Below are 11521 nucleotides of genomic sequence, written 5' to 3'. Positions count from 1 at the left end.
GTCTCCTTCCTTTTCCTACTTTGTCTCATTTGTGTCCTCTATTCTATCCCTAAAAATGTACCTAGCACACTTGATCACCCTAGATTGCAACAAATCATGATTAATGAAATGTGGGCTTTTTACCAATAGCAAACATAGTGTTTGTTCCTCTTCCACCTGGAAAGAAGATTGTTGGATGCAGGTAGGTTTACGGTATTAGGGTTGAGCCATATGGTCAAATGGACAAGCTTAAAGCCAGAATGGTTTCCGAAAGGTACACATAAATATATAGTCTTGATAATGGAAATAATTTTCTTCAATGCCCATTGCAGACTTTCCTTTATCATGGCCATAATTGCAGAGTGGTGTACACAAGCTACAACAGAGCAAGAAGTATCTAACGACTGCATCAAGGCTGGGAACTTGCTTAAACAAAGCAACAATTATGTAACACATGCATGGTTTTGTGGGGAAAGAGATATGTGATCTTTATAGCTTTATGTGTTCGATGATTTTTATGTGTCGAAAGTTTCACGTCTACTTCTATTGTGACTTATGCACAAACAAAGTTATTATGCTCTTTCTGTTTTCTTTAATACTTCCTTCACCTCATCTGGAACACTGCAACAAGGAATACTATCTTTTTTTCAGCAAGGTGATGTTTCATCCTTTCTATGCCAGCCCAACAAGCATATGAAAAAAATTTACATTTTCCTATAGGAAGACTTTCACGATAACTTCAAGTAGTATCAAACTCCCTCTTTGATTTACCCTTTTTCAAAAAGCAAGACTCTCCAAAAGAACTCACTTCATTATCATGCGTCTTGCAGTTGTTTCGTTCCTCCCAATTCTCTCATCTTACTGTTTTGCATGTCTTGCTCATTCCCCCAGTTTGTGATAATGGTTGGAGGAGAAGCAGAAAAACCATTTCCACATATTCTTGTTCACTTCTTAGTTTAAAAGAAACAAAATGTAGGATTTTTACCAAACCGGGTTGAAAGACCAAACTTGATTCACAATAAAACCCAAATGAATATTTCCTGCAACAAGGATACGAACCATACCAGAATCGCAATTCATGTGATTATGAGAACAAATCGCACGATACGATCGTAATAAGGAAAACAAGTGTTTTAGCAATTCGTATTGTGAGGGAGAAGAATTATATCATACGATTCATCTGTGTATCACACAATACTTACGACCATGTGTCTTAGTTTTATGAGTTTTTATGACATCAAGTTGTTCTCTTCACTCAATTGTGACCAGCACGGTAGCTGTAGATACAACTTCTCAAACTCAATTCCGGAAATGGAATCACAAATTTCCATTCGATTTGCAAGATTTTGGAAATTGAGGTGAAGATCCAGACAATATTCACCAATTGGTTCGTGTCATTAATGAGTGAGGCACGTCAAATTGCAAAGTTCACATCACAAATCAAACTATTTCTATAATCATGCGCAAAAGCATCACAGCCATATACATATATACACACACACATATTTACACATATGGCCACAGAGCAAGATTTGCAACTCTCAGTTATAGTGACTATTTGGCTTGATTACAACTGTTTTTAAATCACATTAGATTTGGTATGGAAAACATATGCAGTCCCCAAAATTTATCATATATCAAACCCATAAAATATTGTTGCGATTAAAGCATATGAACCTCAATTATATAAGCATAGTACATTTTATATTACCTCATGGTAGAGGGTTAGACCAAGTTAGGTAATGGCAGAAAGCCGTGCAGCGCAGAACACTCACCCAAAATATCCTATTGTGACTTAGGCGTACACCGGAAGGCAAAGTGACATCAAAGATAAAATATCCTACGCACACTTAATGAATTTGTATCACACCTAACTAACACTTAAAATTCAAATAACTGAAGGCTTGTGTCATTGCTCGTCAGTGAAATAACTAGAGGAAATAGAAAATTAACACTTAAGACTGAAAATATAATAAAAAGAGCTCAAGAGATTGATTATCTCTTAGCTGATTTAATTATAGATGAAAATTACATCTGGAGTACAAGAGGTACGAGAAAAGGCTATATCTAGGTAACTAATGGGTATGTTACTTTTACAGCAACCTCACTCCCTGACATATCGACATTATGAAGTAAAATTTCATTTTGCTCTGATGCATCAAATGAAGAATTTGAATGACTCAAAGTTGTGCAGCAATTCATGCACCTTAAGACTAACTAACAATCATACCAAGTGAGAAGGGTTGTACTAGCCAGTAACGGTCAAGCTTTTTCCTCACAAAAATTGAAAGTTTTTCATATCAATCAACACACCTGGTCTACACCTTCATTCACCAACTTTCGTGGCCAATAGCTCCATATCTTCCTTAATCCTTTCTTGCTTCAACATCAATTGCTCCTTTCTTTGCCGCCATCCCTCCTCCAACAACTCAACAAATTTATCTTTTATCCGAAGCAACGGATCACGGTCAATCAACTCCTCACCTCGGTATGCTTCTCTCAGCACTGCCGTCTCAATCCCACCTTTCAAGGACAGATAGAATATCCCCGAATGCCTGGTAAAAGTGGTGGAAAACGCATTGGAAAACCTATAGTCATCACAAAACTTTCCAAGGATCGGAACCGGAATCCTCTTATGCAAGGAAAGAGAAAGCAGTTCATGGAACACTCCAACGGATCTCTTCTCCATCTCTCTGGAAGCCTGGTCCAATTGGGACACATCCTGATAAGGGGACACATAATCAAGCTCCAGCCAATCCCTAACCCACTCTCTCATCTCCTTCTTCAACACAAACCCTGGCGGTAGCTCCACATTGAAATTAGGCCTAACCCTAATCCCCAATCGCTCACTCTCCTCCTCGGCTCTTTTCTCAATAACAGATTTTGCAAACTCGGGATTCCAATCAACCAATTCAAGAAATGATTTCCCCTCTCCAGGAGACCCAGTTAACCTAAAATATTGCGGATAGCGAGGAACCAAATCAACCAAAAAATCGTTAGGAAACCCGAACTCCCTCTTCACGTGAAGCAACTTATCAGCACTGATAAACTTGTTCTTGGACATCATTAACAGTTTACATAACTTGGAGACAATGAAGGGTTCGTTCTCGGAGAAAATCCGTTGCTCTTCCTGGAGAAAGCAGTGAAGGCGGTCGGAGGGGCGTATGAAGCGAACCGGTTCGGTTTTGGGTTTGATGCGACTGTAGTAGACATCGAACAAACCGGGGTTTTGGTTGATAAAGGTTTCAGCTTTGACCTTGAGGCGCATCCTTTCGCGGCGCTTCTCGAGGTAGCGTAGAGGAATGACTTGGCCTGGTTCGTTGAGGACTTCTTTGACGACGCGGGCACATTGCTTGTAACGCTTGTCGTACTCTATAGCTCGGTCCAGTGTTGGATCCTTGCGCCACACTACTTTGAGGCTTGATATAGTTCTTGCCTTGTTATGGTAGAAAAGAGTGTGGGTTTTGGTTTTGCAGAACATACCTTCAACTTCAACCAGCGCTACAGCCACACTCAGAAGCACCACTCTGCTATGAGATGAGAACAATGGCAGAACTTGCCAGTGTTGGAAATTGACACACCAAATTATGGTCTGTTACAGTAATGAATGGTACAGGCTTTTACTTTCTACAACCTCCAAATTTTCAAAATAATCATTTTATACTAATAACACTGCTAATACGTGATAACACCATTCAACAATATTCATTTAGTATTTAGTGTTATTAGTATAAAATCATTAATAATATCTGAAAATATATTTATTAACTTAACTACCCAATATATAATTAAATTCAGTAATTTTATTTTATTTGGTATGTCTCTTAATAAAAAATATCAACAAAATATATAATATATTTAATTAATTGTAATATATACGTAAGTTTTTATTATTATTTATATATTGGATTTCATAATCTGTTTTTTGAATATAAAAAAATTCTATAAACACATCTTATTCTTTTATGAACTTTTTGTGTTTTAATTTTTCAATAGTCATCAAAACATTCAGATATGATTTGTAAACAAAAACAAGACGTTCTAAATTTCAATAAAAACAATTATAGAAAGGTATTTTAATAAAAGTAATATTAATGTTGGATTTTTAAAGAAAATATATATTAAAAAATTTATCATCAATAAATCATTAGTAAATTTATGGAAAGAGTATTTAAGTAATAATTTATGAACTTTTATATATTATTTAATTTTGATTTTTTCATTGAATATGGGGTTTAAACTCGTAGAAGGCATTATGAATCTAATTAGGTTATGAACAATTTCCAACTCACATTGGCATTTTGATTTTCCATTACCCTATGCCATAATAGCCTTGGGAAGGTTACTTCCCAAGAAACTTCCGGGAGAAGGAAACTAAACAACTAGATAGTTTAAAAAGAAAATACAAACTGTCCAAAACCTTTGGGAATTGTCTCATTAATATTTACTATATTTTACTTTCAGATTTAATGGATAATTTAATGGAGAAAATATTAAAAAAATATAAAAAAAGTTATTATTTTACTTCTATATAGTTGGATAGTGCTGTATAAGAGGAAGGATATAATGAGTACTATACTATTCAAATATTTATTTCTTAATAATTTATTTAAGTTATATCATTTTTTTAAAAAAAAGATCTTTTTATCCAACATCTGCTTTTAATATATTAACATATTCAATTTTTTTTCGTGTGACAGTATTTTTATTTTAATTTTATTTTCTGAAAAAAGAAATTTCCGTGTGTGGATATGGTCTTAAAAGCCCTCCATTTGGATGAAAATGACAATAATATCCAATAGCTTAGCTTGGTCAGTTTCCACATTTCTCGAAATTAGGAAATTGGTGAATTTACATATGCTCCCCAATTCAATTCTACTTTCACACTGACCGGTCAAGATCACTCATCTCTTCTCCTTCTTCTCTTCCACCCGCAATTCTTCTCTCTTTTTCCATTTTTTTTTCTCTCTTTCCAATTTTCTTTCTCTCATTTTTGCCCTATTCAAAATAAGGTATCTTGATGACGTTTTTATTTTTATTTTTGGTATCTTGAGTGACAGAGTTTTTCACTTTGCCATTAACCAGCGGTTTTCGTTTGCCAAAGGGTTTTGCAAAAATTAATGAAAAGGGGTGTGCGGGTAGACGTAAGAAAGAGCCCTTTAACTTTCCATTTCCAAACAGCTTGCTTAGGGTTCTTCAATGTCCCTTTTCGATGAATTCTATTCATAATTCACGATCCCTAAGTTTCTTTCTTTTTAGGTTTTAATGGCTTACATGTTTTGGTTTTTATATAATTAAAATATCAATATTAAAAAGAAATATCTCTTCTTTTTTGAAGCTTTGCAGATTGTCTACCTTGATCATGGGTTTCAATTCTGTCTATAGAAGCTTGCAGGAGTTATTTCCGCAGGTATAGCTATTTACTATTTTCCTCTAAAGTGTGATTGCACATGAATACATTATTATTAACTATTGGTTGCTCTGTCATCTAGTAGTGGTTTTCGGACTATAGTTCTGATTTGTGAAGTTCATTTGCAATTCCAATATTACACTTATCAAATAAAAATAAAGATTATTGGACTCTGTAGTTGAGCATTAAGTTCATGAACCCATGTATAATTTGGATGAATAGATATTGTTTCTATTCAACTGTTAAGAAATTCCCCGTGGTAGTTGATATATGCTTGAGAATGAACTTACTGGTGCCAATAATTATATAAATCATCACACATTCTGTAATCAGAGTATTTATAAAGATGTCTAATCTGGTAGCGTGTCAAACTTGTTATGCATACTGAGTCTTAACTGAAGTTTATTAATTTTCTCTGAACAGGTTGATGCCAGGTTACTGAGAGCTGTGGCTATTGAACACCCAAAGGATGCTGATCTTGCTGCTGGAATTGTTCTTGCGGAAGTCATCCCGGTCATGTCCAAAAAATTACCTCTTGCAACTCCTCCACAGGACAATGCCCATTGGGCTCCACTAAATGTTGAAGGTGGAGTTGCTTCTTTTGCACTTTCATTTATATATCACTCTACCTTGTTTGCATTGGTCTGGTTTACTAATATATCTGTCGTGACATGTTTAAAATGTAGCTGAAAGTGAGGAGGAAGGAAGTAGTTTGAGGCACCGTCAGCTTGTTCAAGACATAGATGTGGGGCCTTCTTCTGCCCCACATTCTATATATACCAAACCAGCTGATTATTCATTGGTACCAGATTTGAATGAAGCTCTGGACAATTCTACATTGTCAAATGTCAGTAATTCAAACGGTGTTACTGAAAAATTTCTTGGAATGGATGATATGAAAGAGCTAGATGTTTTGCAGAAGGTTAAAGATAATTTCATTGAAGAGATCTCAAACAAGATTGCTATGGAGATATCAAATTGCTTTATTCAGGAAGGTAATGAAAATATTTATCAGAGACGACCTCATGTTGATGTTGAGTCTGAAAACTTGATTTCTTCTGGTATATGTCAAGAGACTGAACCTGAGCATAGCTACCATAGCAAGGAGGCTACATCCACTAATAACAATGGAAATGGGACTGAAAACCGTTTAAATGAAGAATGGGTAGGTTTTGTAGGTCCTTCAGCTGATTATTATGATGCCACTACAGGTCACATACCGGAGGATTGTGAAACTAACTTGATTGAAGTAGAAAGTTCTGAGGTCCAAGCTGTTTGTCTTGCTCAAGGGAATACACTAAACTCTAAAGATAGTCTTCAATCAGAATTCAATGCTGGTTTTTCTAGTGCTGTTGACAAAACTAGTGATGTTGAAGATGATATTGGTGGAAAGAATGAAGTTAGCCAATATAGTCAAGTTTGCAGAATTGATCTGCTTGAGGAAATCATCGATGATGCTAAAAGTAACAAGGTATTAGTAGTCCTAGATTTCATATTTGGATGTTAGGAATACTAGCTTTATAACAATATATCATGTGGCAGAGGTTATGAAGATGACTTTGAAATAATTTCTGTTGTACTGAATGATTAAGCAATAGAGTAGATATCATAGCAATGTATTAGCCTTGTTAATATGGAATGATATGCTAATAGTTTGGGGGTAACTTTAATACTTGTGACATCTTAACATTATTTAACATTGATGCAGAAAACTTTGTTTTCATCAATGGAATCTCTTATCAACTTGATGAGGGATGTGCAACTTCAGGAGCAAGCTGCACAGCAGGCCAGCATGGATGCTGCTACTGGAGGGTCTAATATTCTGGCCAGGGTAGAAGGATATAAAACAGTGCTGGAACAAGCTAAAGAAGCAAATGACATGGTTGTTAAAATTCAGTCTTTTGCATTTATTGTGTAGTATGAGACGAGCAAAAAATATTTATTGTCAACTTGTTCTTGCAGCATGCGGGAGAAGTGTATGGGGAAAAAGCAATTCTGGCAACTGAACTGAAGGAACTTCAATCACGCCTACTCAGCTTGTCTGATGAAAGGGATAAGTGTCTTGCAATACTCAATGAGGTGCTTTACACTTTAGTTTATGTTGTTCATTAGAAATTTAATCATCATACCTTTGCTGGACGAATTTCTGCATTTCAGAATACCTTGAACACCTTCCTAACTATTGTAATAGTCAGTCTTCTCTTCTATAACATAATGTCTAAGGAAGGCATGTAATTTAAAATTTGTATTCATGATTAAAAATATTCGTTTGTGCAATTGGATTGCTTAACCTGATGATTAAGGAGTAAAATTGCTAGCATTTTATATAGTTCATTTCCTTATTCTGGCTTCCAGATGCGCCGAGTTCTCGAAGCACGACTAGCTGCAGCTGAAGAATTTAGGAAAGCAGCTGAGAATGAAAAGCTGGAAAAGGCGGAATCTGCACAAAGGGCTCTTGCTGAACAGGAAAAACTGGTGGAGAAGGTACTACATGAATCAGAAAGACTAAAACAGGAGGCAGAAGAGAATTCGAAGGTTACTTGTGTTTCTCGAGCTTCTAAACCATTGCATTTATTCTACATATAATATTTTGGGCAAAGCACCTCTAAGTGACTTTGTTTTTAAAGTGAATAGGGTTTATCCTCCCATATATTTGGTGGTTTAAGATCATAATTCACAAATTATATTAAGGATTGGTACACCCTTATTTATTTTAGAGAAGTTTCTTCGTTTCTATTTTATGATTTTTTATTTCCACCTTTTAATCTCTGCAGTTACGGGAGTTCCTTATGGATCGAGGGCAGGTGGTTGATGTGTTGCAGTAAGTTGTTTTTCTGTCTGAACATAGTTGTATTTTTCTGCTTGTTTACTGTATTTATATCTTTCAATCCAATTCTCTAAACTGTTGATTATTATTTATTTTTGGAAATTACTGTAGGTTCCAGATTATTAGATTATGACCATTACGTTATATTTTTAAATGGTCATTGTCATACTGGATGGCATTTTGTTTGACATCATTTCCCTGAAATTGTTGTTTGGATCTTTTACTAGGACTTGAATATTCTTTCCTTTCTTCCTTCAACATGCATATCAGTGTACTATGTTATCAATTGGCCTTTTGTAGTTGTAATACTTTTGTTCTTTCTATTCTAATATGTTTCGTTGTCATTTAACTTTGCAGAGGAGAAATTTCAGTTATTTGTCAGGATATTAGGCTCCTAAAAGAGAGATTTGATGCAAATCTTCCATTGAGTGAATCCTTCACCTCAAGTCAGACCAGTTGCAAGTTAGCTTCATCAGGTACGTCCCACAAAACAGCGGCATCTGATGTAGGTTCTGTGCATGGTGATTCATCTGAAAGAAGTAAGACAAGTGAAAGCCTTTCTTCCAAAAGTGGACACGACGAGGAAAAATCAAAAGCTTATCAAAATGCTCTTCTTGATGATGGGTGGGACATTTTTGAGAAAGATGCAGAGCTGAATTCTGGAGTTTACTGAGGGGAAAACAACTACTTCCTGCTATTGTTTATAAAACAAAATAAACCTTAGAATCCTTGGATGCCACTCGTTAGTTGTGATCTGGATATTTTTGCTATATAGTACTCGAGGTTCGCTTCTCTTTCTTATGCAAATTTTGTATATAAAACGTCTTTGAGAATTTCTTGATTTCTTCTGTCACCTTCAATAGTTATTGCCAAATCTTTTATCTTCATTTAATTACAGAAGAAAAAATAAAAGGAAATTAATAATATATAAATTGAGTATTGAACTGTTTGATTGAAGATAAATGTTAAAAGAAATTTGTGTAATTGTTTTACTAGTAGGTTGGTTTGATTAAAGGAAATAAATTAGTAAACTTATACAAGTATTATTATACCTTCTCACATTAATATTAGAACTGGTTGGGAATGACTCGACTTTGTTAGCAGTTACACAAGTCCACTTGGTGAAATTGGACTCCCAAAGTGAAGCATGGCAGTTTTTTTGCTGCGCCTATATAACTTTCTTTATGCATAATCACGTTTTATTTTACTATTTTTAAATTATACAATTCGATTTAAAAAAAACTGAATTGTATAATTTAAAAGATAAAAATCTGAATTGTATAATTTAAAAGATAAAAATGATTTTTTGTATTGTCCAATCCTGTAGTTTTGGAATAAATAAATTTTGAATTATGTAATTTTGTTGAAATATAAATTATTTTTTAGATAACTTTTAAATTACATCAAGAAAGTTTTCCAATAATATAATTTGAATTTTTTTATATTTAGATCACCATTTTAAAATGATTAAATAGGAAAAATATTAAAACGTATTGGTAACAATATCTTGTGAAGTTATGTGATTTCCAGCATTTACTTAGCAAACAGATGAAAGCGGTAGGTATTCACATCTTGAGCAGTTCTTCTTGTATCTTTTAATTTTAGGCTTAATACCTCATTTGATCCCTCGAAAGAGGACAAATGTTCAATTGCGTCTTATGTTTTTTAAAAAGTTCAATGTGGTCCCAATTTGTGAAAAAAGTGTGCAATTAAATCCTTTTTGGTAACGACGTTCATTTTTTAACGGGCCAGCTAACACTGCTGAAGATTGCAACGTGTCTGGGGAAGGTTAATACGTGGTTGTGTGAGGTTAATACGTGGCTATATTATTACAGATAACGTGGCAGTGGTGAATAAATCAGAGGTTAGGGTTTGGGTTGCAGAGAAATTACGATTTGGGATTTATCATTGTGGAGGAAGTGTCTTGAAATAAGGATGTTGTTGAAGCTGAAATCTGCAGAGCGAATTGGAAACCGCAAATGAGGTTAGGGTTTATGTTTGATAATTTTATGAAATGTAGTTGTTGTATATGTTATCACTGTTGTCGCTTTATAGGGGGTTTAAGTAGGGGTGAAAAGTTGTCTTCTTTTGATGGTTGATAGTTGTCCCATTGATATTAGTTTAACTTAAATTAGTGTCTCCGTCGTTTGCATTTGCAGGGTTCGGGTAGGAATGTGTGATGACATGTTTCAGGTTGTGGTCCATCACGGTGGGACCTTGATCAAAGAAGTCCCCTTTAAGTATATAGGCAGGGAGATAGTTTATTGGGACGTAGATCCCGGTAAATGGTGTTATTTTGGAGTATTAGGTTCACTTAAAGATCTGGGTTACATGGAAGTAAAAGAATTATATTACAATATCCAAGATGTTTTACATAAGCTTGATGATGATAAAGGAGCTATGAACATGATGAAGGAAGATAATTGATACTCACGGTTGTAGTAGGCAACTTAACATTAAACTAATGAATGTTAAGTGGTTGAGTCAGGAAATAGATAGGTCTTTAGTTGACAATCCTAATTTAAGGGTGAATGATATTCGTACTAAAGCATTAAGAAAATGGAATACAAATGTGTCAATATCCAAGGCACGAAGGGCAAAGTTAATTGCCACAAGACAGGTTGAAGGAGATTTCAAAGAACAGTATAAAAGGATATACGACTATGGACATGAGCTGTTGAGGTGTAACCCAGGTTCAACAGTGCAGATTAAAGTTGAGTCTCATAATGGTGACCCAATCTTCCAAAGAATGTATGTTTGTCTCAAAGCTTGTAAAGATAGTTTCATAAGCTGTAGACCCATTATATGTTTAGACGGATGTTTTTTGAAAGGTTATTACAAGGGGGGCTGCTCACTACTGTTGGTTTCCAAACGATCAAATGCGAACTACTATGAGAAAACAAACTTACAAAAGACAAAATTTACACCTGTAGAATTATCAGACTTTCCAACTGTTTCTCCTCGCCTCTTGCTGGAGCAATTGAAAATAATGTCTCCCTAAGCTCACACCATTAAGGTTATCATCACAAAAGAGAAAACATACTTACATCCTCAACCACCACCAATAATGCCATACACCAAGGTTAATCTGTCTTACATCTATGGCCCTAACCAGTTACCATAGACTAGGACCTCTTACTACTTTCCACGACATAATCACTCATTTATACATCAGATGGGGTTATTGAGAGTGTCAAGATCATTCCCCAATCTAGGAGCCCTTACTTCAAAAATATCATAATACCTTTTCGATTAATAGTCAGTCATAAACATTCGAACGCTGATTACTTAATCAGTATTCAAAT

The 11521-nt window shown here is 34.9% G+C and overlaps 2 protein-coding genes across 4 annotated transcripts; one reads left to right on the top strand and one right to left on the bottom strand.

The window, feature by feature from the left end:
- Window positions 1-1941: 1941 nt before the first annotated feature.
- On the bottom strand, window positions 1942-3592 carry LOC124828979 (protein WHAT'S THIS FACTOR 1 homolog, chloroplastic-like). The gene has a single exon (XM_047302382.2). The coding sequence runs from the start codon at window positions 3458-3460 to the stop codon at window positions 2306-2308; it is 1155 nt and encodes a 384-aa protein (XP_047158338.2). The 5' UTR covers window positions 3461-3592; the 3' UTR covers window positions 1942-2305.
- Window positions 3593-4832: 1240 nt separating this feature from the next.
- On the top strand, window positions 4833-9057 carry LOC124828976 (uncharacterized). 3 transcript variants are annotated; one of them, XM_088097711.1, is made up of 10 exons: window positions 5085-5123; window positions 5318-5389; window positions 5813-5975; window positions 6076-6384; window positions 6601-6860; window positions 7098-7271; window positions 7352-7468; window positions 7745-7924; window positions 8164-8210; window positions 8574-9057. In XM_088097711.1, the coding sequence occupies exons 1-10, from the start codon at window positions 5100-5102 to the stop codon at window positions 8887-8889; spliced, it is 1662 nt and encodes a 553-aa protein (XP_087953837.1). In that variant the 5' UTR covers window positions 5085-5099; the 3' UTR covers window positions 8890-9057. The 3 variants fall into 3 exon arrangements, with proteins under 3 accessions (XP_047158330.1, XP_087953837.1, XP_087953836.1); XM_047302374.2 differs by lacking the exon at window positions 5085-5123 and adding an exon at window positions 4833-4991 and having other exon boundaries at window positions 6076-6860; XM_088097710.1 differs by having other exon boundaries at window positions 6076-6860.
- The last annotated feature ends 2464 nt before the right edge of the window (window positions 9058-11521 follow it).

Source organism: Vigna umbellata, chromosome 8 (assembly GCF_029865625.1).
Source record: "Vigna umbellata cultivar VRB3 chromosome 8, Vumbellata_1.0, whole genome shotgun sequence".
Lineage (NCBI taxonomy): Eukaryota > Viridiplantae > Streptophyta > Magnoliopsida > Fabales > Fabaceae > Vigna > Vigna umbellata.
Note: the sequence above shows the minus strand (reverse complement) of the source record. Positions and strands in the feature narration are given on the sequence as shown.

Coding starts and splice junctions, on each gene's coding strand:
- LOC124828979 (XM_047302382.2), bottom strand. CDS start 3,460: ATGTTCTGCAAAACCAAAACCCACACTCTTTTCTACCATAACAAGGCA.
- LOC124828976 (XM_088097710.1), top strand. CDS start 5,100: ATGAAAAGGGGTGTGCGGGTAGAC. Junction 5,976..6,075: donor GGCTCCACTAAATGTTGAAG/GTGGAGTTGCTT, acceptor TTTAAAATGTAG/CTGAAAGTGAGGAGGAAGGA. Junction 7,925..8,163: donor AGGCAGAAGAGAATTCGAAG/GTTACTTGTGTT, acceptor TAATCTCTGCAG/TTACGGGAGTTCCTTATGGA.